The sequence below is a fragment of the Lates calcarifer genome, linkage group LG20 (assembly GCF_001640805.2).
Source record: "Lates calcarifer isolate ASB-BC8 linkage group LG20, TLL_Latcal_v3, whole genome shotgun sequence".
Lineage (NCBI taxonomy): Eukaryota > Metazoa > Chordata > Actinopteri > Centropomidae > Lates > Lates calcarifer.
Window position 1 is genome coordinate 10,547,901 of NC_066852.1, and position 25,790 is coordinate 10,573,690.

The 25,790-nt window shown below is 39.8% G+C and overlaps 1 protein-coding gene and 1 long non-coding RNA gene across 2 annotated transcripts; one reads left to right on the forward strand and one right to left on the reverse strand.

Moving 5' to 3' along the window:
• Nucleotides 1–16,268: 16,268 nt before the first annotated feature.
• LOC127143702 (uncharacterized) lies at nt 16,269–19,429 on the reverse strand. The gene is made up of 2 exons (XR_007815302.1): nt 19,313–19,429; nt 16,269–16,954 (listed from the first exon to the last, which is right to left on the reverse strand). It is a non-coding gene; the product is annotated as an uncharacterized LOC127143702 (long non-coding RNA).
• Nucleotides 18,329–25,659, forward strand: LOC108894080 (T-box transcription factor TBX2b). Its single transcript, XM_018692648.2, has 7 exons — nt 18,329–19,608; nt 20,035–20,302; nt 20,439–20,585; nt 20,844–20,920; nt 21,022–21,185; nt 22,688–23,241; nt 24,294–25,659. The coding sequence occupies exons 1-7, from the start codon at nt 19,274–19,276 to the stop codon at nt 24,657–24,659; spliced, it is 1,911 nt and encodes a 636-aa protein (XP_018548164.1). The 5' UTR covers nt 18,329–19,273; the 3' UTR covers nt 24,660–25,659.
• Nucleotides 25,660–25,790: the final 131 nt, after the last annotated feature.

Sequence of the window (25,790 nt, forward strand, 5' to 3'; positions counted from 1 at the left end):
GTGACATTTACTGAAGAACTTGAAGAACACATGTCTTGTCCTTACTCATGGTCTGTTTCTGAGATATAGAGACATCAGATCTATGATAGCAATGTCTTGACTTGAATATTTCATTGACTGTCAGCCCAGCATCTGCTGACCTGCCTAACATGCAACATTCCCCTCTTACTGCAGACAGTCTGTCACTGTACATCAGCCAGTGGAGCATCACAGTGTCCAGCACCTCTCCTTCTACTCCCCCTCCTCATCTTTTCTGCAAATAAGCATCATCACAGCAAACTATTAGGGACTTGGAAAGCAAACTAAATGTGACAAATATACACACACTACATCAGATTTCTTTTATGCTAGTGGTGTTAAGTCTCATTTCCCTCCTACTCATGACATTACGATGCACTCACTGGAAAGTTACATATAGCTGACTGCAGCAGAATCCTGATCAGAAGAGGTTGGAGCTAAGATGCAACTAACCCCAGCAAAATGGTTAGCGAGTTCATAACGCCAAATGATTTCAGTTTATTAGTGGACGCCTCCTGATTCAGCTTGATTTAGAAAAAATAAATAAATAAATTACCCCAAACTTGTGGAGAGTGGATTTTGAGTGTTCATGATTGGTTCCATCCTTTGATTCTGGAAGACCCTGAGAGGGAGACTGCATATTCAAGAGTTGCAAGAACTAAGACACAGCCAGCCAAGTCTCTGCTGACAACCTGGGCTCAGTTTCGTGCTCAGCTGCCTGTCCTGCTCTCCAGCCACTCCAGTCCATTCCCCAAACTATCTTTATGAAAAATCTACAATCTACAAGCAACCCATTTGTACTGTGAACATGTCTCTGTTTGAGTTTTGCTTTTGGTCTGAAAACTATTAAATCCCAACAATTGAGTGTGAGAGTTATAGCCCTTTTAAGATTTAGTGCCCAAATTGTAGGGGTTCAAAAGTACTTAGCCAAAAGACACTTGGCTAAATTCAGCATTGATTCATGCACTGTAGAGCTCACACTGTGGCTCAGGGTTGACTTGAGAGTTCAGAGGTGCCATTTAGATTGAGGTGGAGTTGTCTGTCAATATAATGAGAAAAGAGGTGACCATGCAAGTGAGGAAGATAATAATGATTTAATGATCTAATGATAATTAGAAGTAGTTGGTTTGCCAAAATCAACAACCAAAATACACTCAAAAATAGAAAGGTCAGTTTGCAGAGAGAAACTGATAGAGTTCTGAAACAAAGTTCTATAGATTGAATCATTCCCCTATCAAAATGACGGTGTTAAGAAAGCATGGAGATCAAAAAAAGAACAGGTAAAGACCGAAAGACACCACCTTATCTGTCAAACGTGGTGGTGGTTCTGATATGCCTTCCATATGTATGGCTGTAATAGAATGGTGATTTGATGATTTTACCGGTGATGGAAGCAACAGGATGAATGCAGAGGAATACATGAGCATTCCGTGTGCTTAGATTCAGCCAAATGCATCATAACGTATTGGACAGCATTTTATCATTCAACGATCCCAAACGTACAGCCAAAGCAACTAATTACCCGAACCATGTTCACTGGGATGGTCAAGCAGATGCAGACGGTGAAAAATGAAAAGAAGAACCTGAATAAAGTGGAGAAACAGATGCTTCCAAACAGGGCACGAGGGGTCACATGGAGACATGGAGATTCAAGCTGTTTTGGCAGCTTGTGCTGGCCCTCTGCCTTACCTTGACACTCTATGTTGTCTCTTTCTTTAATTTGTCACCCACCTGTTCTGACTGCTACTCTCACTCTTTCCTCCATCTCAACAATCTAAACAACAAACATTTACATGTAGCGTCCAACCCTCCATCTCCCCTTAGACTGTCCCGTGAGATTTCAGTGATTAAATTAGACTGATGTTCATCTGGCACCTTCACACTCTCAGTGCGGACAGGAGCAGTGAGGGCTGCGAGTGTGAGAGTGTCACAGCCTTTGGAGACGTCTCCTGTCTCCTTCTGACAGTATCAGTGGTGTTTCAACAGCCCTTTAATGGCTTGCCCTCTGCCACTCTTGGGAGGCTCTAGAGTAAGTGCTATGAAGAGAAAGACTTCTCCAGATGATACGAGGTGACGTGCCCTCCTTTTCTCCCATGCTGTGACTCAAATAAGGCGGGCAGGATTGTGATCAAATACTATTTTCATCATAAAATTATTTTTTTATATTTCACTCTTGTAAAAGATTAGTGTCGCAGCAATTCCCAGACTTGGGTTTCTTCTTTCATTACTATTTTATCTGTGTGACAAATGTCCTGTTATAATTAGACTCTGTCTTTCTGGTTCTGCTTTGTGGCACTGGTCTGGTTTATGGCATCTCGTGGTGGTGAATCAGAATGTTTCTAGTTATGCTCATTAGCTGATCTTGACGATAGTTGATGAATAGAGGGACTTGTTACAACACAATGCCTTTCTTGGTGGTAGGTCATGAGGTCTGGCTCCACATTGACGCCTCCAGACAGCATGGTCTGTGTCGTTGGCCAGGATCACATGGACCTTCCCTTTAGACAGGGCATGTCCACAATGTAAATTTTTGATCAGACAAGAAGAGTTGCTCACTTAGACAGATGGCACCTTCACCCCCTAATTCAGTCATCATCGACATTTTACGCTTCATGGCTTGTCCAGCGTCTTCCTCCACCATCTCCACCTCTTTCTCTTGCGTCTCACTCCACTCACTTAGTCATTCTCTTGCTCACAGACAAAAACAGAGACACTCAACCTGATTGTCACCCTTTCCTGCACTTTGCAGAACATATGCACGTAGTGAATGTAATCTAATAAAGTGTTGAGAAGTGAACTTTCTTTCTAATGTTAGACTCTATGTTACACTCTATTCACCCTAATTTATACTTTTTTTGTTATGGATTTTATATTACCATTGTATTTTGATAGTTGAACGCTGCATGGCTCAACAGATTACTCTAGCTAAGTAATGATAATGATGTGAGAGTGAGAGAGCTGTCAATCAAACATAGTTTCTACATATCACATATTCTTGAGAAGAGGACTGATCAGGCAACATGATGTGAAAATACCTGTGTGGGTATACTATTGGTGTGTTCAAAACTGCATTAACTTATGAAGTTTTTATGTATGAGAAACAAGCTAGCAATAACTGTAGCTACTTACATCCAGGGGATACAAAGGGATATTTTAAAACCTCTTTAATCCCACTGGTCACAATAGTGACCGTAAAAAATATTCTCAGTTATAAGGCTCTAAAGGGTCTCAGTGAAATATGTGCACATGTTTAGTGTAAACTGTCACATGACCAGAGCTGTTTACTTCCTGGTTTCACCTGGAGAAGAGGAAGGCTGCATCAAAGGCTCCAAACAAATGGTTACTAAAGTATGTTAATGTAAAGATAAGACAATGATGTTTTGGTACACATCATCCTTAAGGTGTCTATTGTATATGTATGTATTTGCAGTTACTCAAATTTGTTCAGTGTGGTCATAGACTCACTTTTATTCTCCTGTTGTTCTGGGCATGTAGAGTAAATCTGTGTTTTGTGAACAGCTTGCTAGAAACAGCTGCCAGTGTAAGTTTGGTGAGAGCTCAAGGCCTCAATCACACCAGATATTAACACAATCTGTCTATCTATGTTATCTGCATAATGACATCCAATCTGGTATTAGTAAGCACTCTTGTTATCGCAATATCTTTCGAGATCACAACATAAAAACTAGCCAGACAAACATGGCATGTCCCAGCTCAATGTAGTGTAGAAAGACTTGTTCACCACCAATTCTTGTAGCTTATCCTGGGCTTGCTTAAGCTAAGAGGAAGAGTTGGTGTTAGGTGACCTTTTAACTTGCTGTGCAGATCTTGTTCTTGAGAATGTGGTCTGTGTCATTTACATTGATGCCTGGCTGAGATTCCATCATAGTGAGAGCCAGTTCCCTAGATGTGGTCTGTTTGACCCGAGTATATTAGAACCATAACATGTTTTTTTTTTTTTTTTTTTTTTTTCATATCCAGATAGTGATTGCATGTTAATGGAAGGTGTAAATGTGTTGTCTGTCCAGGCCAGAGAGCAAGACAAGTCAAAAGTGAGAGAGTTGGCTGTTGTTTTTCATTGGGTCCAGTGGTTCTGGCATCCCTTTCATATTATGGGATGTCACGTGATTTAGTAGATTCGTACACTGCAACAGTCTATGAAATTAATTTGTGACTGTCTAGTCAACCGATCAATGCAGATCTGTGTCCTCAATTGTCTTTTTCAAAGGAACACAGCACATGATGGCTGTTGAATTTCAGTGGGTGCAGCAGTGTTAGCCCTTTCATATTAGGTGATGTCATTTGACTGAATAGATGTCAGTATACATTTACTTTGTCAGAGGAAAATTGCATTATATAGGTTTGGAGTGATCTCCTGTGCATAGACCCTGAATGTCCTAGAGTTTCTATAAATGAAGAATGGACTTGCCATGAGCTGCTTACTGTAACAACTGGTTTGATGCAACACACAAACACAAACATATACATGGGACCCCCAAATTATGATAATTGTTATCATGGTTCCTCCTGTATTTTAGCACATTTTCCTAATTGTGCAAAATAGGTAATCATGCCTTTGACTCAAATATTACTAAATAAGACATTTTCTATATTTTATTCCTGCATCTGAAAATAATCACATCCTATGTAAAAGAAACTGCCTGCACTCCAGTCCAGCTGGAGCAGAGAAACAATTACTATTGGACAGAATGTCTTTTACATTGTTTTGGCAATGTTGAACTTTTTACACAGGCAACATAAAATCAGGGTACTTTGTGTTGGTATAAAATAGGAATAAACACATTTTTAAGAGCATTCACACATCATCTCTTACTTTCACTCATCCAATATCTTGCACATACCAGCACAATGGAGTGTTTTGTGCCTTGGCAATGGGTATGTGTGATCTCAAAATTATGACAATGGTTATCATAATCCCTCCTGTATTTTAGGTTGAGAAAATCATTAATTGGAGGCATTAGGATGGGCCACCCACTTTCATATGTGCCCAACTTTAACCAATCAAAATATGTGACTTTTTTATTAGTAGGTGTGTATGGGTAAAATGAATCCACTGACACCTATCTGACCTAGATTTAGGATTAATGTAATAAGTTAATTGCTCTAGCACCCCAAAGGAGATTATCCCCACTACGGCACTGCACTTGCTGTGACTCAATCTTGTTAAAAATGCCAGTGAGCCCTGCTGGACACTCCAATGTTAAAATGTCAAATAACCCTTTTACTGCTGTATTGTAACCTAAACATTGTGAAAAGCTGGTAAATACACTTACTGTGTATTTTAAATTTTAAGTGATGAAAAATTCCCACATGTAAAATTGTGATTTCTCCCAAGCAGCTGATGTCAAAAGCTGATGGTTTGCTGTACTTGAGGGGGAACACCCAAAAAGCAAGATACAGATGGCTTCAAGTGGCTTACTTGCAATCCTCAGGCCCTCTAGGTTTGCCCTTTTCCAGGAACGAAAGGAACGTTTGTCTGCTGATCACTAAATCTATTTAATTCTGAGCCAGGTATTTAAGGTGCTGAGGTGCCATAATACCATGCTGTGACCAGATGGGCTTTAGTTGAACTTGAAGAAATGGATTTACTCCATTGAATAGTAGGACATCTTTATGACAAGCCATCATCTGTGAAATGTTCAATTTTAAATACAAAACATTAGATCACATAAAGTCAATTTACATACTGCATTTGACAATTTTACTTGTATTGTCTCTATTTATTAATGACCGATCAACAGAATGGACTTCTCAAGTACAGTTGTAAGTAATAATGTTCAGCAATGGCTGCATTGCATTTTCTCTGTTGTGAAAAGTCAAAATGTCTACACCACCAGGGCCAGTCTTGTCCTCGATTCAACCTTCCAGACAATCAGAGGAGAAATGTGGTCTGGGACCTAACTTAAGTGGCTTACTAATACAGTCATAAATCTCCTGAACTGTTCGCAGACTCATCGGGACTGCTGCGATAGCATCAGGCATTTTTGATATTTAGGAGTTAAAATCAAAAAATCATAAAATATTTAAACTCCTATAGTCTGATCCCAGCTTTAAATAAATGTTGTGACAATCAGTGTTGAGTGAGAAATGTGACCCAAGATTTATGTTCCCACTTTGGAGCTGGATTTAGAGGTATGATGAGGTTAAGATTCTTAACTGTCTTTAAATCCTGTGGTTGTCTCCCTGTGAAATCTATTTCACCTCACAGACATGAGGAGCAGGTTTAAGACAGATTGACTTGTCCAGGTATAAGGATTGTAAAGGTTCTCAGAAGAGGGACCTGAGAAGCACAATAATGTTAACGTAAATCAGGCAAATAAAGTATAAAGGTGGTGCTGAGGCAAATTCCAACACAAGCAAGGTCAAAAATACAATCAGGATGAACACAGGCAGGCAAAGAACAGAATGCCTGAAAGCTAAGGCACATGGCACACAGATAATCTGGCAGAGAGTAAGTGGAAACAGACCAGTATACTGTTTATCCTCATGAACTAATGAGGGATTGAAGGAAAGAGTTGGTGAGTGGAGGAGAGATACGGGTCAGATCATAGCCATCGCCAGACCCATTTTACTTTGCCCCAGTATAAATGAGCTTTGCCCCAGCATAAATGCCCTTATTAATTTTAATCAACAATAAATATTTATCATTGCATTAATTCAGATAATTATGGCATACTGACAGGAAAAGAACAGATGTATTTCTACGCAAATGTGTAGCAAAAGTGTTAACTCCAAATAGAAGCTATAGCCTACACACACATTCTGGTGAACTACAACAAACACGCAGCTTCCCCATGTGTCTGTTTGCGGCTGGGGGGGCCTGTGCCCCAGTAGAGCTTTATGCATAAGCAACGCCCCTGGTTCAGATGACTCCTCTGGCGGGATAGGCGGGCAGGTAAGAGTGGCAGGATCTGAGATGACAGCAGAATTAGAGCAATACTGCAGAAACAAGTCTGAGTAGACTGAAACTCAAAATCATGACAAGGATGGTCTACAATCTATTTGTGTCAATAAAATGTTCTCTAATCTTGTTTGATAGAACAAATGTTGTATGTTTTGTTGTTGGTGAATTGTGGTAATAACTGGAATGATCCATTAGTTTGGTTTAGCATGAATGTTTGAAAAACCCATACCAAACTAAAAGTAGGACATTGTTTCTGGGTGTCAGACCTAAGGAGATTGCATGGATAATTACACAATGATTACCTACCCAGGGGTGACCTGCTGAGAAGTTCATGGTGTGTGAAGGGTCTGTGAGGTTTAGGGTGTAGGGTCTTCTTTTTGTCGAGGCAGTTTTGTCACCATATGTAACCATGGCAGAAAACTGTGTTTAATCCTCTGCGAACGTGTCATCCCAGGCCATCCTTGCTGTCAGACGTCCATCTGACCTCCCATAGCTTATAAGGCTCTTACTCTGATCAAACCTCTAAAGCCTGGATTATAACCCCATAGAGGGTCATTATTGTGAGCAAAAGGTGAGAAGTGTTTTCTTTCCTGACACCAGGAGAGAGCACGTTTGTGAAAACATCTATTAGTAATCTCACTGCCCTGATTAATCAGAGACAGACCTTAACCCCATAAGTCAGTGGCAGTGTATTTCGTGTGTCAAGAAGACAAGAAGAAGACGATAAGATCGTATTTCTGAATTAAAATTTACTCCCCTGCTCTGTGTTTTACTTTGTTACTCTCCAGAGTAAAATGTGGATACACTCACCCTCTCTATCAGCACTGTTGTTTTCACTCTGCCTTGACTCACAGGCAATTTAACCCACAGGCTTTCCATGGCTGAAACCCAGGGACTTTGAATTACAAAGGGCCTCTGACTGTCTACAACAAAAACAACAACAATAATAATGATAATACTATTACTATTTTGCTATTAAAGGAGGTACAATGTCATATATACTGTGTATACTTGGTGAGAGAAAGAGAGAGAGAGAGAGAGAAGTGCCTAAATTAGATACCAAAATTAACTGGATTTTTCAAAAAACAAACATGAAACACCAAGTCTAAGTGCTGCACTACAGAGCTGGCAACAATGTTAGCATGGTGTAAAGTGGCATTAGCCAAGAAGATGGCAAGCAGAATGCCAGTTGTGAAGAGGACCAAACACTGGCAGCACCGGGGGCCAGACACTGACTTGGAAGTGAAACAAGTAGGCTACATCCACAGCACGTTCCCTTGCTGTTCAAGACACTGAATGCCAGCTTCATCTGCTGCACACTGAGGATGACGCAGATCTCAGCTATTGTAAGCACAAGACCAGAGGATCCATACACCATCTGTATGCATGTGTGAGTGAAATAGTTGAAGACACTCTATGGTTCAAAGAGCTAATTTTGCTGCCATAAAAAGCAATAGACACCTCTAGGGGTCAGTGATTAATATTAATGCTTGTTATCATGGCATTAATGTGGTTTAGACTTTTTAATGCATCTGATGTGGTTTCTTTTATCATTTGTGGTGTTTGAAGCAAAGCAGATAATGATTGCAGCTGTGTGGAAATTTTGTAGTGTGACATGTCAAACTGATAGAGAGAGATGTCTGTGTTATTTGAGAGATGTAATAAAGTATAAAATAAGTGAATGCATATACAGTTATGTCTGTTGTGGCGAGGCTTACCTTAGTAGTATCACTATGTGCTAAATTGGTTGGTTGTGGTGGTGACATGTGGTTGTGGGGAGCCAAAAGGCCAACAGCCTTGGACAAACCCAGGCACCTACAGCAGGTTTTAATCACCCTTGCGTACAACAAAGCCATTGTATGGTCAGGGATTAGGTCTTGTCTGACCATTAGCCAGTTAAATATTTCTAGTTTAAGGACAGCTATCCAATTTAGACTCATCGTGTTACAGTGTTATTTTAGAGGTGACAGCAGGCATTGATGTGCCATTGTAGATTATGTCAGTCAAGGATTTAACTGCAGCGGTACCATGATTTTTGCTGACAGAGAGATGCAAACACAAAATAAATAGAAAGACAAAAAAATATGGCAGTGCGCCGTCTTTCATTGACTTCAGTTGCAACACAATTTCCCTTGGTCTAAAGGGAAAAGAAGCCAGATCCCCAGAGATATGAATATGAATTACACATATCTAAATGAAAAACTACATCTGAATGAAAATGTGAGCAGAAGTGAAATCGTTACTGCAAATTTGGCAAGAAAGAGACAAATGCCCACTTTATCTTGATTCTTAAAGCCCCTGTTCAATAAATGTACAAAGCAACTTATTTGATAAGACAGGAGTGTCTGATCTTCCTTGTTACTGCTGTTTGTCCTCTACTGTTTTTGTCATTGTGCCAAATCTGGGTTTGTGCACAAATACACAGATGTTCACAAATGCAAAAACACAGAGGGGAGTATTGAAAAGAAACAGTTGACTCATCTTATTCCTAATTCCCTGCTGGCGATGGAGGCAGCTCTCAAGTCACAGAATTTGTCTCACTGGAATGTGTTGTCTTTTCAGTTTGGATTAAGGTGAGAGTGAAGGCAGGAGTATGTGCTAGAGGCCTGGGAGCTGTCCAACACCTCCTCTGTCACTGCCAGTGTGTCTGCTGCTTTTGATGCCAACACACAAACACAACCCCCCCGCAAAGTAAAGCAGACTCCAGCTGAGGCAGAGCCAAACACCATACAGTACACAACACACAAACTCCAGTTAACCTGTAAAGCACTACCAAGTAGCTGACACTGGCACTGCCTTTTTGCAGAGCAGGCCAAGAACTGGTGACAGGACTGCAGTCTGGTATCACCATACCCTCAGACAAGATCTTGGCACATGATGACAAGGACAATGGGTTGTGCATGCACATGACATAAATGTACCTGATTTATATAAATACTGAAATCCAGCAGAATGTATTTCAGTCAGGTGTACAGAATTTAAAGAAAGGCCTGCACTCTAAAAACCAATGTGTTGGCTCAGCAAAAACAATTGACGCAACAGTTTCTATCCATCTTTTTAAGCTATGACAACTTCTACTGAAATCATTTTCATCTAACAGACTACATTGACTTAGGGGAATTAGCTCTTCCTCTACAATTAAAGATATTTTTAATTACAACCAACTTAAGAATTGTTAGAATAAACACAAGTTTTTAAGTTGATCACTCATGATATACTGAATAGTGTGATACAGTAAATTTAGTAGAATATCAAGTGAGAAAATGGTTTTGAATACGATAACCAGATGGGATTTTGGCTAATCCAACAAATTAAATACCTGACAATTTATGACGTTTCATCACATTGGTGCAAAAATCCAAATTAGTTGAATGTCTTGACAGCTATTAAATAGTTTACCATGAAATTTTGTAGACTTTCACGGTTCTATGATAATGCAACATAATGATTTTGATGAACCTCACATTTTCCCTCTGGTGCCACCCCATCAAGTCATTATCACCACAGGAAACAGCATGGGTCTCATACATCTAGAGACAGTTGGACAATCTGACTTGAGACCTGGAAGCACACATGAACTTGAGCAGGAAGAAGCTATTTGGACTGGACCTGGACTGCATGACCAAATGCATGCTGGGAACAAAGGAGGTAAAGGTGTAGCAGTGGTTTGCATCAAGCAGCTAACAGGGGCGCAAGAAGAAACCAGTTTGAGGCCAGTATGTGTTGGCTGTATTCCACTTCCTTGAAGCTGACCTGTGCATCAAGATAATCTCGTAGTGGGTATGGGGCCATCAGTGGTCAATCCCTGGAGCAGAACCTATAATGTGATTTTAAAGTTAAGAAGGGTCATAACAGGACAGAAATCAGGCATGGCAGGACACAAATAATTTTATTCAGCACTTACTGTGCTAGTCACCGAATAACTAAAAAAGTATCGATTCATTTCCTTTAAAATCAAGGATAGTGATGCTGTTCATCATCTAGATATCTGTAAATGTGGACAGAAACTCAACTCTGATGTCCTCTCGGTTTACTGAGTTCCATTGCCGTGTGATGGAACTTGACAAAGCTGTGGGATATGCCTAAGTCTTTCTGCATAGCTACTCCCTCTGTCTGTTTAAAGAGAAACAAACTGTTAAAACTGAAATAACAGTAGTTCCAGAGGTCAATAGCAATAATGAAAAAAGACTGAATAGTTTATCTTTATAGTTCTGACTAGTAAAATACATACAGGATTATTATGAAGTGAGATGGTAGCGAGAGAGATGGTGGTGCCTCTGACTGGATTATTTCACTGTGAATAAGGCCAACAGGTCAACAGAGGTACTTAGACAATCTCTTAATAACTTCTACACTTCTAACATCTTTATTCAGTCAGCAGATAAAACATCAGCATAGACACGCAAACCATTTAGTTTTGCCAACTGATACATGTGAGAGTGCTGACATAAGATTAGCACATGGTTGTGCCAGAATGCCTTTCCCTATTAAGATTGCCAACTTTGGTATAGGTTACTCTGTGAAAGGCCACAATGATACCAACAACTTAATTCCTTTTAGAATGAGTAAGCCAGAATGATGGACTAGCAAATAAATCACGTCTGTTAAATTGGAATTGAGGAAAGCCTGCATTTTTCCCAGAACAGGACTCATGCACCGGGGTGGCAAGACTGGTGCAAGTCACTCTTGATATCTGATTGGCCACCCTGAGTGCCAAATATCTTTGGCACAACTGACAAGTTCAGTAGTCCAACACACTCAATGCAGTGTAGGTGAGGTGCAACCTCATCACAGGTTCACACAGGTTTGGTCACAGGCTCACATGGCTTTTAGGCCGGTAACACAGAAAGCAAGAACAGGTGACCAGTGCAGGCCTACCTAACTGCAGGAATCACAAGAAAATACATCAAGAAAAAGGTTGTAAAGTAGGGAAATGTAAATGTACTTCTCTACGTGGTTGTAGGTATATCTCTCACTCTATCAAATACGCTCAATGGCTGACTGCTCTTTGCAGCTTTGCAGCTGACTACATTCCAAAGTCACTTTACTCATCAAGAACAGAGAAAAATGAGCTATTCAGTCCTCTGATTACTACAGTTGCAGGCAGTTACTTTAGTACTATCTCTTTGTCTTATTTCATTCTTTTAGTCACACTAGCAGCATGCCTCAGTAGTTGAAGTTGGCCGGTCCACAGTTCCAGACTGAAATATCTCAGCTAATTCTAGATTGCAGAGAAATTTTGTACAGATTCCATGGTATCAAGAGGACAAATTCTGATAACCCTGGTGATTCCCTAACTTCTTTCTAATATCTGTGGGTTGCATAAATGTACAACATTATCAGAAGCTGTTAACATTGTAGCCTTCCCTCTGTAAAGTGAGCTGGAATGCCAAGCAGCCATATTGAGTTTCATGTAATATTAAGTAATGCAGAGTCCCCTTGTCCTCTCAGGTCCCATCCACTACTGTCAGATGCCCTCAGGCATGGAGGCAGGCTTGTTTAGCTATGAAAGGTCCCTTCTGCTTTCAGGAAAAAAAGTGTTCAAGTGTTGAAAGTGTTATGCTCAGTAGATGCTTAGGACCCTCAAACTGCTATTAGGAAATGGATAAAAAGAGCGGCAGGATGATGCTCAAAAAAGGCTTTTAGGTGAGGTGCAATAGTGATGAGTTAAAGGCAGCTCTACAAAAGCCATCTTCTGGCAGGTTCCAATGGGATTTCTGACACTTCTGGATCCCAAAAAAATGCACAGGAGTGGTAGGCTTATCAAAGCAAGGGGTAAATGATTTAATAGCAAACCTAATGCAGCGAAACAACCAGGGGGCTTCAACATCCCACAAGATGAAGGCTTAACTTTTGTAACTAATAATGTCCTCAGTCAGATATGACCTGTTTTACTCTCGATAAAAATTATTAACATGTTTTGTTCTACTGAGTATCCAAAGCTGGTTTCATGGCTGAACAAGAGTATTTTTTCATAAATAGTTGATCCAAAGTTCAAACCAAAATTTCAATATTTAATGTTTCCAACTGTCTCAACTACCTAGTGTATGCATAAATACTCTAAACTGATTTTTGACAATGTCAGTTTCAATGTCAGTTGTTGTATATTTTGATCAAAACTAAAAAGTATTCTCTTACATTTGCAATTACAGTACTGGTGTATTTTATTTAGCAAAAAAGTGAGAAATAAATACATTAAAAAGTATCTGTGCTCAAAGCTTCACACTTGAGAGCCACACACACAGTCACCAGTTGCTGGCTAGACTGTCAGTCCCTGTGAAAGCCTGCTAAATGAATTTGCAGGAAAACACATCTTCCTGTAAATCCAATAAATCTAAACAAATAAAGTCATAGTGGTGCGACAGTGGCTCAATAGAGTCAGCGCTATTAAGCATTAGACTCATCTCCAATGTAAGAAGTCTGTCTGCTCTGCCAATGAGTCAAATGTTTAACTTGTTTAAGAGGCAAAAATATTTCTTAATTTCATTTAGTGAACAAAAGATGCTTTTTTTCAAGAGCCACTGGACATTTTGTAGGCAGTGCCACTTTACACCGGGAGTTCACGAGGATTTGAGATGGTTAGAATTGACTGGCGTCTCTTACAGCGTGTCTATTAGGCCCTGATTAAATTTGGGACTATATATTTATAGTCCCTGCAGCAAGAACAATGACTTAGCCCTCTCTTTATAATTAGTTATGTCTCTGCCTCTGTGTCATTGGATTAGGTTGGAATCCCAGATGCTCAGAGTCTGTACTTGAAACACGCCCGCACATGGGTTAATGCAACCCAAAGTTCATTACCACAACATTAGGTTTATCTGGTAGACAAAGTCTCTCTCTCTCTCTCTCTCTCTCTCTCTCTCTCTCTCTCTCTCTCTCAGGTTAGTGGACACACACATGAGCCATTTGCACTAAACTTCACAAAAATTCAAATGCTTTAAGAGCCAACTAGCTCTGTATTTTTTTTTCTCTGTCTCAACTTCTGAGTACAAAACCATATTTTATGACAAAAAGATGCAATAACTGATACTGAAAAAAACTAAACCTACAACAACTTAGGGTATGATTATAAATTTAGGAAAGTGAAATGAGGTAATGAATGGTAATGTAATGAAGTGAGGTACTTCAGACTAGATGCCAATAAACAGATGTGTTGGAAGTCCTTGTAAAGATTGCAGAACCATTCCATTCATACAACTCACTGAACCCACTTGACCCAACTCGCTTGGCCTCAACAAAGCTGCTTGGATGGATTTGTTAATTTCCATCCCAAAATGCATATTTCTTTGAGTGACCAGAAAAATACGACACCTGGTGGGACGCAATAAATACAAACTTACATGTGTTACATTATTTATTGAGACTTCTTCAGTTGTTTGTGTGTTCTCTGTGTTTTGGCACAGACTTTCTGTAATACTTTTATCATTTCTAACTCTGTTTACCTCATTGAATGCCAGAGCAACAATGTTAGAGCAAGACTATGAATCTACAGATACACTAACAGTTTTATGAGGCAGTGGGGTTTGGTTCACCATCTTTGTTAAGCATCTTTGCTAAGGTTGCAAAGTAGCACAAAACACAAAGTACAGCTAAATTGGTTTTGCAGATATTTGGTATTTGATAATTGAGTATTAGACAGTATTGGCCTGATGATTGAGCTATGAAAAGCTGAAAGATCACCAGAGTTCTGTGTTGAAGAGATATTTCATTTGGACCAACATTGGCATGCATTGACCCACACTGCTAGCTTGGTTAAAAATCTATAGTGAAAATCCAATACAACTTGCAGCCTCAAAACCAGATATAGAAATGAATCAGTTAATCGAATCTCCCCCAAAACACTGTCCAAAACAAGCAAAAGTATTATCTTTAATTATTAGAGTGCTTGGTAATGTAATGTAAGAACAGCTAAATAAGTGCAAGTTAAAGTAACGCATAAGGATAGCGGTCAAGCATGAGTAATAACCTCTGAACCTTAGGCGGGACTTATAATACTATGCTTCAAGCAGGGTTGTGGCTTTCAATGCAGAACACAGGATAAGAATGTATACATGATTGTATGTGTTTCTTCCATGAGTTATCTAAATGCTGGTGAACCACAGGCCTATGTTAAAGGGACCTTCATTTCAGAACTAATGAGTCAATTGTGTACGAAGCTAGGATAATTAAGTTTTTAGCACCATGTGCTCTGTCAAGTACAGCTCCCTTGCTTGATGTGTCTAATTCAAGTATTATCATCAAAACTTATCTCAGTGAAAGTTCATAGTTTATTTTACCTTACCAGAATGCTGATGAAAAAGATGCAGGAGTCAGTCGGTGACTTCATTAACTACAAAGGATTTGCAACCAAATTACAGAGCCTAATTGGCAGCATGCTGTCAAAAGGTTTAGTGGCTAAGCTATCCAGCTGGAACAATGGAAAATGACTTGATTTTGTTCTATAAACGACAAACACTAACCTTGAACAGATGATTTCTTGTGAAAGGTTACAGAAGACCTGCAGTGCCATGGACTTGAAGCTTGATTCGTAGCAGAAACAAAGAGTTAAAATCAACACCGTAATCTCATTAGCACTGTGGAATTGAAATCTAAAAGCTTGGAATTCAGAGTCAACACAACAAAGGTATCACTCTCCTCATTCTTTTTGCCTGAGTTGTATTTCTGTACTTTCTTGCACTTATTAAAATTATTTTTACTGCATTTATTGCTAAAATTGTAATGGTATTGTGATCTAAATGCCTCCTACACTGGTCTTAAGTCTCATTTACAGAATTGCTCTTGAGGTATTCAGTGTTGGAAATGTCCCTGTATACATTCACTGCTGGTGATGAATCTGAGATGGAGATTCATGTCAAGGACAGGAAAAGGAAATGCCCCTTCCATGCCATCTATCATGTGCTAGCTCTGTGTTTACTCCATACCAAATGTTCTGTAAATTGAGAAAATAGCAGAGTGTAAGTTAAGTGTGAACAGTGCAATCATCTACACTTTATCACTCTGCAATACATTTTCAGTGAGACTGTTTCTCTTTCTTCTTGCTTTTTAGAGTGTATAAAATAATTTGTATATAGCCTATATATGCTATAGTTTTACTGCAGCGTATGATCTAAAACATGCTGAATGCATAAAAGTTCTGTGACATGGAAACAAAAAGTAGAGAAAAATGGATAATGAAAAATTCAGAAAAACAGTTTTTGTAATAATGTAGTCTTTGTAATAATGAGTGATGTTCACATTTGTCTGCTGGAGCTCAGAAAGTGCCCTGAAGTCTGAGCTTTGGCTTAGAAAATGATATCATAATTAATCACTCAGACATGCATGGATGTTTCCATGTAACACACATGTATATATTTGTATCATCTTTCATGTGTTGTAATGAGAAATACAGATGAAAGATATTCCCTAATTGAATACATGAGTTTTGCTCTGTTTGTGGTAATTCAGATTCATTCTTTTAAAGCTACGCTAATCCCAGCATTTAGATTTTACAGTCAGCATAAACACATCCATATGTTGTGTCTATTATGTTACCAATATGACGTCATGATTAAAAAACAAGACACTACAGAACCCAGACAACACTTGAGGTGACCTGTCCTTAGACCTCTCGGCTCAGCTTTAAGTCCACACTTAAGTTATCTTCCTGTCCTCTTCCTCCTGTTTGTCATTTAAGAACACTCCAACCTTCAGATGTGCTATGTACTTTACTTGCTTGCCCTTTGGATGACTTGCCAGGAACCCTCAGTGGCCTAACATTTTTCTGAATTTGTCCCAGGTGTGGACTGTGACCAGAGAGGTGAAATTCATGCACCATCACTCAGATTGATTGTCTCCTTCCTGTTCTGGCGCTTCTCTCATGCTGTCGGCTGGAGCTGCACCAGAGAAAAACAGCAGTGTGTCATGGACCATCCCTCACAGTAGCGCAGAATGAGGAAAAGCAGACCCAACCGCCGCCACTCCCCTCTTCAACCCCGGGCTTATGGCACAGTGCTGTGGATGGCTGCTGGCAACCTAATACACACCACACATTTCTGTGAATATTTAGAGAAAGGAATGGAGAATGATCTCTTCACTCCCTTATCCTCTCCATCATGCTTCTTATGGCTTTGATTACAAGTTATTACCCCTCACTATCATGGGAACCATTCATCATTTGTGGGACTTCTGAGATCACTTCCTATCCTGAGCCTTTCCTGCCTTGTGACTGTCAAGCAACACTCCACTTCACCCTGCACTCACTGTAGTTCTGCCCACTGAGAAAAACAACAGATCTTTTTTGAATTTCTTTTTTTCCCCCCTTTTTTCTTGATTTTTTTTAAGACTCAGAAAAAGAAAGCAAAGAAAAATTAAATATGTATTTTTAACATCTTTGCAGTAAAGTAGCAATGAAAGATACTGGGGTTTTAACAACACTTATATCTTTGTAACAATTAGGTGTATTTAATTTAAATTTGATTGCAAGGCTCTCAAGAAAAACTGTATTGATACCTAAATTAGTTTTTGAGCAACATTTTTGAGCAAGATTTTTTAAAAATTAAGATACCGCAATAAATAGGAATAAACGAGGGCAAACTCTTATTTAAGTCTCGCTATCACTATAATTTGCACGAAGATTTATCTCCAAACTCCATGCCTTTCATGAGACAAGTACTGCTTTCCTGTTCATTATTTATTTAGGTTTTCCCCTGGTTCACAAAGGCTAAAGCAGTGTAGCTTGTAGAATGCACTAGAGGGGGGAAAAAACTGGAGCAGGCAACGTGAGGATTTGGAGAGTTGCCTAAACGTGAAGTGACAGGAGAGACCTCTTGGCTCTTTGTGGGACGCCAGCAAACCGGCGCCAAGTCCGCCTTAATTAACACACCCAAGCAGTCCCACTTCATCAAACATCTCAAGGTTTTTTTTTTTTTTTTTTTTTTTTTTTTTTTTTTTTTGGTTTATTAATTTATTTTTAAAGTTACTTCTGAAGTGGAGTCAGGCCTGTGTGTCCGCACAGGGAAATCTATTTCCATAAGTTCAAAAACATAATAATAATAATAACAATACATAATCACTTTTGTGATTATGATGATTATAATAATAATTATTATTATAATTATTATTATTGTTTCACACACACACACACACACACACACACACACACACACACACACACACACACAGGTTTATATATAAACGAAATTGTTCACGATAATTCTACTTTATACATTCATTCATGCTATGTAACTTTTTATTCTATTTATTCACGTTGTCCCTATCTTACCCTATAATCCCTCCACCGCCCTCTCGTCGGCGCGGCGAAACCACGCCCAGTGCTCTTTAATTGGTTAAACGCTGTCGAAGAAATGTGGTTCATTAGTGGACCGTGTGCTGGCGGGGGGGGGGGGGGGGGGGTGTTGGACAGACATGTCACAGTGTAAACACCAGCTCTCCCTGTACTCTCTCCCTGATACCACCTCAGCGGTTTTTTTGGTTTGTTTTTTTTTTGTTTGTTTTATTAGCTTTTGTTAGAAAACAGCTTGACATATGGTTCTAAAGTGCACTGCTCCCTCGCTTGGTGGGTCGACCAGCGACTGCATTAGATTGGATTAGATTTAACTTTATTGTCACTGTGCAGAGTACAGGTACAAAGCCGATGAAATGCAGGTAGCACCTAACCCGTGGTGTAATGGTATTATTTACAGATAAGTGCAGGTTGGCCTATAAGTGAGTACAGCATTAGTGATGCCACGTCCTATCAGTGTTACTGACAATGGAGAGGAGCGTATATGCAGATTATTATTCAGGCTATGTGTAATGCATTAAATATGCCGTATATGCTACATAGAGGTGAAGTGGACAGAGTTGTAGGTACGGGTTGTATTTAGGTGAAGACAAAATATGTACAGTTGGTTGTGTACATCCTAACAGAGCATGAGTTGTTCAGCCTGTGAGCAATGAGCAATGCAAATATAAAAGCACCAAGACTGTGTAGTAATGAGTCCAGTAATGGGTCACACAGTCAAGAAGCTCTTCTTGAGCCTGCTGGTGCGCGAGCGGAGCCTCCGGATGGGAGGAGAGTAGAAAGTCCACGGTCAGGGCGGGTGCATCATTTCTCATGCTTCTTGCCCTGCCCAGGCAGCATTTACGGTAAATGTTAAGGACTATTCTTGCTTTTGCCCCCAGTGTCTGAAGACCTCAGGAAATTTGCATTTCCTCTGATGACCTCTTGGCCATGCTACAAACCTCACAAACTCTTAAAAACGTTCTAACAGTTTGGATGTAGACGCGTGCGCCTGCAGCAGCAAGTGGGCTGAGACTTGACAACATCGACCTGTCTGATCGGATGCCCCGATGAGAGATCCAGTTGACACAGCGGCTGCCATGGCTTACCATCCTTTCCAAGCTCATCGACCGGATGCCTTGCCCCTGTCAGCCCTCCTGACCGCCGCACAGCCCTCGTTTTTCCCCGCGCTGGCTTTCCCGGACGTCTCCTCCCTCTCCGAGCCTGTGTCCGGGCAGGCTGCGTCTGACGCGGGGCTGCGCGCTGCTCTGCGACGCCAGCATCCGCCAGTCCCGCAGACAGAAGCGGAACTGGATGATGACCCGAAAGTCACTCTGGAATCAAAGAATTTGTGGAATGAATTTCACAAAATGGGAACTGAGATGGTGATTACAAAATCTGGGAGGTAAGTTCAGCGCGCGTTCAGGTCGTCAGTTCGATCCGTGAAAGTGACAGTGTGGGACTTAACCGTGGATCTGGAATGAAAATGATTTTTATTTCTATTTTATTTCTATCTTCTAATATGATATATGCACATATATAGAATGTTTATTATGGGATCAGGATTTTTTTTTTCGCTGTCATGTAGAAAAAGAACTCTCTCTATAACTCTCACTCTCTCCACATTAAACCAATGTAAAACTGCTTTTACCCTGCAAACATTGTACATAATAGCCATTATGTTCACCAATTCACACAGGAAATATTAGCAAATTATATTTCTCTGTTTCTGCCGAGAAGTCACAGCTCGGGGACAGCAGGGGCTCTAGATGTAAAGAGGATCCAAAAAGGGGGCAAATGATTTTAATTTCTCGTTCGTTCTTTGCTACAGGAGGATGTTTCCGCCTTTCAAAGTGAGGGTTGACGGGCTGGATGAAACGGCGAAGTATATCCTGCTGATGGACATTGTGGCCGTTGATGACTGCCGCTACAAGTTTCATAACTCCCGCTGGATGGTGGCTGGCAAAGCTGACCCGGAGATGCCAAAGCGCATGTACATCCACCCGGACAGCCCGTCCAAAGGGGAGCAGTGGATGAGCAAGCCCGTTGCTTTTCATAAACTCAAACTCACCAACAACATTTCGGATAAGCACGGATTTGTAAGTAGTGGGCCTAACTGAAATTTGATGTGACGTATAGGGACTTTTATTCTTTTAATTACTAGATCTGTCGATGATGACTTTACACTGCACTGTATCATTTTAATTACCCTGTCATATGTCTTTAATTTTCCAGACAATTCTGAATTCAATGCATAAGTACCAACCCAGATTCCACATCGTGAGAGCTAACGACATAATGAAGCTACCGTACAGCACCTTCCGGACTTACGTGTTCCCGGAGACTGAGTTCATCGCTGTCACTGCCTATCAGAATGAAAAGGTACAACCCCCCCCCAATCCTCCCCTCTTCCCTCCCCTGACAGCAGACCTATTTGTTAAACTTACCCTGTTACGTTCAATGATGTGGCTTTTATTTGTGTGAAAAATGTTGGAAAACCACAGCCTGGTACTTGGAGTAGTTTGGGGAAAATGGGCCTTGGCTCTAGTTGACACTGATGTTACACGTACATGTCACTGTGCAAGGAGATGTATTTTTGCAAAGACTAATTTTCAGATTTTTCTTTTTTTTTCTCCATAGATTACACAGCTAAAAATCGATAACAATCCGTTTGCCAAAGGATTCAGAGACACTGGGAATGGTAGAAGAGAGAAGAGGTAGGCCTAGTTGTTCTGCCACCAGAATACACCAGAACAGCAAGGGGCATACTAACAGTATAAGTCTATATTTAATGTATATGTAAATTTGTGATCTGCAGGAATAAACAGTTAAACGTTTCTTTGCTGCATGAGAACCAAAGCAAAGCTGACCGTGACAGTGCTGATTCTGATGACTCCTGTGAACAACCCAGTACCAGTGATCCCTTTTGTTCCCCTCTGGAGCTGGTGAGCAGCCCTCTGATGTCCACTCCAACCTGTCAAGGTGGGTAGCTTACAGCATGTTAACCAGCTTTAGTGGCAGTGTTTCTATGGAGCCAAATCATTCTGTGGGACCAACGCTGATTGAACAAATCAAACATCACAGTCAGCACAGAGAGGCAATGTTTATTTATGCTGTTCAATTAACTCAGCTTTTAGCAGCCAAAAAGTCATGATTTCCAGCTTGCAACTAATACTTTAAATATTTAAATATTTTAAATATTTTAAATGCTCTAAGAATATTCAAGGGCTTTACAAAGATCATTGTGATGAACAGGAGTGTTACAGTATATTTTACATCACAAAACTTACAATTGTAAGTTTTTGTAGTGATAACATTTAGGGAAATGTGGGAAAAATAAAATCCTTGAAAAAGACTGGATTGCTGTCTATGGTGAACTGCACCTTTATGACTCATTTGAGACCATTTGATTCCTTTACTTTAATTAAACCCTCGTGGCAAATCTAAAATATGAATTTGGGATGGTAAAAAAACAACAAAACAAAACAAAACAAATCAAAACAAAACAAAACAAAACAAAACAAAAAAACTCTAATTTATACATTAAATTGTGTGCAGCCCCTTAAGCATGTGTATGTGTTTCACTTAAGCAGACCCCTCAACCTGTGTGTTTTTATTAGCAATGCAAGGAACAAATGAAAAAAATATATATTAATGAACTATTCAATTATATTTCAACATGGATTTAAGAGGTTATTATGTTTTATTTTCTTTTTTTTCCTTTCTTTTGTTGTTACAGTTTACAGGATTTTACACATACATCCATTCATCTCTTAGCCCTTTTCACAGCAGACATTTCAACATCTCATAATAGGAAAAGGACAGGTGTTACTACATAAACGACAGCTCTGTTCTAGTCAAGTGTCTGTGAAAGTGAGTCAGAATTTACAATTCCCCACATGACCCTGAAACTGAAAGAGCCTGTGAAAAAGGACTGTGAAGTGTGAAGATGATGTGTTCTGAGAATATGAAATTGATGTTTCACACATTTTAAGATGACATGACAAAACAAAAAGAAAACAAGTTCTTTTTTTGTTTTTCTTTTTTGTAATTTTTGAGTGTTAGACAGTTGACATAGACAGGAGAAGGGAGAAACAGAGGGGTGTGACGTGTAATAGATGTGCTTGGCTAGAATTGAACTGAGGACAAACATGGTATGCATCATAACTAATCTAAGACTGGGACACTGGCAACATGAATGACACAGATGTGGAGGGAAGTTATTTTGAGTGTCTGACTCATTCTGACACAACAAAAATAGTTTGCTGCTTCAATGAACCAACTGTTCCTGGCGCCGTGGGGTTAGTGACACATGAACATTATTTCTTTTATGGCTTTAGATGTTTGCCTTGAGACATCTTTCTCTCAAGAATCCATCACCTCTGTCACCTCTGTGTGCTAATGACAAACTAACAAGGCAGATGTGCTTTTCTCAAACTTTGAAATACACATAAATTTAACAAAAATTCTGATTTTTCCCATAGATGAGAACAACACTGGAAGTGATTCAGATGTTGATCTACAACATGAGGACATTTCTGAAGCCAGCTGTTCCAGGGCTGAACATACATCAACTTGGAGTCTGAAAAGCGAGGAGATGCTGCGGAGCAGGTCTGCTGTCTGTAAGAGTAACGACAGTCAGGACACAACTAAAGAGAGAACAGTTTTTAGAACGTCAGATGATATGTACTCCACGGAGACGGACTTTCCAAAAAAGCACACGAGTGAAACCAAAGACGGGGTCGTGCCATTAATGTTGCAAATGCAGAGTTCATCCTCCCTCAGCGCTGCTCACCTTCAGACTTTGGATTTCTCAAGTGCACATAGCCAACAGTTTCTTAAGCTTGGGGCACCTTTGTTATTTCACCCTGGACAGTTGTCAGTGAAGCCAGAGGCTTTTCCCTCTGTGGGTATGGGACATCTATTTTCCTCTTTGTCTGGAGTAAATGAACTAGAGAACAGAGGCCTATCTCCTCAAAGCATCACCTCTCCATCTCCCTTCATGTTTCACCTGTCACAGCAGATGCTGGCATCTCAGGTACGCTTCTACAGAGGGACTGTAATATTATAATAGTGTAATATTCCACAGACTGTTATATACTTATGGAGTAGATACCATATGTTGCAGTTCAAGTGTTTCGACTCCTTAGGATCAGTACACCTAAATTATAAAAAAACACTTTCTCATTTTTCACTCACCAGGAAAGTGTCTTTCCACAGAGACACTTTTTTAGCCCTGGATAAAGTAACGCTGTCAGCCCCCAGTCAAAGCCATAAGATCATGTTCTTAATGAGCAAAGTAGTTACAATTCATTTGGGGTGGGGGGCTAAATAAAATCCATTATATTATCCAAGAGTTGTTGAATAAGTTTACTTTATTGCCCCAAAAAAATCTATGAGGAAAAATCCTCAGCTTTGCTGCTTGGACTGGATAACAAGGCAAACCAGGATGGAGAAAATATATAGTATCTTACTATAACTCTCATAGGTGAAGGGAGAGCCAGATGGCCAGTAAAGGCAGTTTGGACAGAGAGGTTCACATTAGGAGTTGGGCTGAACTCCTGGTGAGAAAGGATTAGAACTGACAGGGTGCTAATTAACAGGGTCAACTCGTTGCTGCATTGCAAGTCACAAATTTCAGTCACAGAAATATTCTAATCTAGGCCAGTGTCTACCAACCTAGGGGTCGAGACCCTCTCAAGACGTTGTGAAATGAATCTTAGGGCTGGCAAGATGATTAAAAAACCTGTTGTACAAATTCTGCCTGTTTTTCTGACTTCTTTTGCCCACTAACTTGTTTTTCACTGAAATGGAATTACAGTATGAAATCTATCTAAATCTATATGTTTGCAGTAGGCATGTGTTAAATATTATGCAGTTACTTGATAGGATTAGATCAATTACCCTTATTGACTTAATTTGCTCACAGCCTGGATTTCCACTATGTAGCTAATTTTAGCTAAATCAAATCAGTGAGGCCTTCATACACTTAAGCGATAGTTTACTTTCCAACAGGGCTGTCCATGAAAACATAGGGAAATCCATGGGGTTACATTATCGGAAAAGTAACAATGTTATTTCTTCACACAGGGAATCTCACTGTCACCCTTCGGAGGATTGTTGTCATATCCATACCGCTACATGGCAGCACCAGCTGCAATTGCTCCAGCTCTCCCCACTTGTTCTGCGACCTCGTCGCTCACCAACAACCACCATTTCCGAAGCTCACGACCTTGGTTGCGATTCAACCCTTATCAGATCCCCACCTCTGTCACCTCATGCCAAAGCCTGCTCACAACCAGGTCAAATGCTTCAAACTCACGGTCTGAGCTGTCCAAATCTGGCAGCAGGGAGTCAAGCCCAGTGTATGACGATCACAGCTACAAAACCAAGGCCACGCAGAAGACTGTTCCACATAAAGCCACTGTCAAAAGTTCCAATGCAAAACATATATAATCCATATATATATATATAAAATTAGAGGACTTGATAAACCACATACTCCACAATAAACTCTCAAGTTGTTTTTCATTCTACGTGCAATGGATACTGGATGATGGACCTAGATGAAATAACATTCCACTGACGATAAACCACACACAGACGAGTGTATGAAACTGCACATTATAATGACCTAAATTGTCAGTACAGTATGTGTTGCTGCTATCTAACCTCGTATTACATCATCAACAAAACTTATCTTATCTGGTGATTTGCAGGTCAAAAGACACAAGGCAGAATTATATTTCCATGTGAAAGGTCTTAACTTTTCCTAGCTTTTGAAACAATGGTTATATGTGAGCAAGATGTCTAAAAAACATTCATTTATTCAACTAAATTTAGTGCACCTGTCATACGGACATCAGGATTTCCTTTGATTTGCAGAAACTCTAATTAGTGCTTACTGGATGCTCCATATAAATTAAAATCAATTAAAAAGAAAGATGCTCATTGGGAGTTATTTAGAGACAATGAGCTCTGCGAAACTCAGTTCCCCCAAATGGAATACTCTACAGACCAAGAATAATGTGCTTTAATTATGAATAAAACACATTTTTATTGCGTCATTCTGTACCATTGTGTAAATATTTTGTTCTTGTCCTTTTAGTTTTCACATACTGTATAAAACATGACTGATGAAAGCCTTTTGTGACTGAACACTGTAACTTGTCACTGTTAACCCTGCTTATGAGATATGAGGAACTTGTATACCACCTATTCACAGTTTCACATTCTGTTGATGTACCAAAGCTGCACCTTGGATTTAGAGGGAAAACTCAGGTTTCTTTCTTTTTACCAGCACTTAAGAAAAATGTCTTAAGTAAAGGTAATCTGGCAGGTTGTCTGCCAAATTGTATTTTGTGTGTGCGTGTCTGTGTGTGTCTGTGTGCGCGCGTTTGCATATTGGTGTGGCTGTTTTTTTCACAATTTAAATAAAAATACTGTTCACATTTAATGCAATTGTCTTAATATACATATGCTAATATGCTATAATATAAACAGATTAGATATCATAATACCTCTGCTGTCTCACCACCAGGTAAGCTAATTCAAGAAAAAAAAGAATAATAATTTGGGTTCCAAGTT

Bases quoted from the DNA above. Each gene is read 5' to 3' on its own strand.
- LOC108894080 (XM_018692648.2), top strand. From the start codon at position 19,274: ATGAGAGATCCAGTTGACACAGCGGCTGCCATGGCTTACCATCCTTTC. The intron at 20,303-20,438 runs GTAAGTAGTGGG...TTAATTTTCCAG, and splicing joins TTTCGGATAAGCACGGATTT to ACAATTCTGAATTCAATGCA. The intron at 23,242-24,293 runs GTACGCTTCTAC...TTCTTCACACAG, and splicing joins AGCAGATGCTGGCATCTCAG to GGAATCTCACTGTCACCCTT.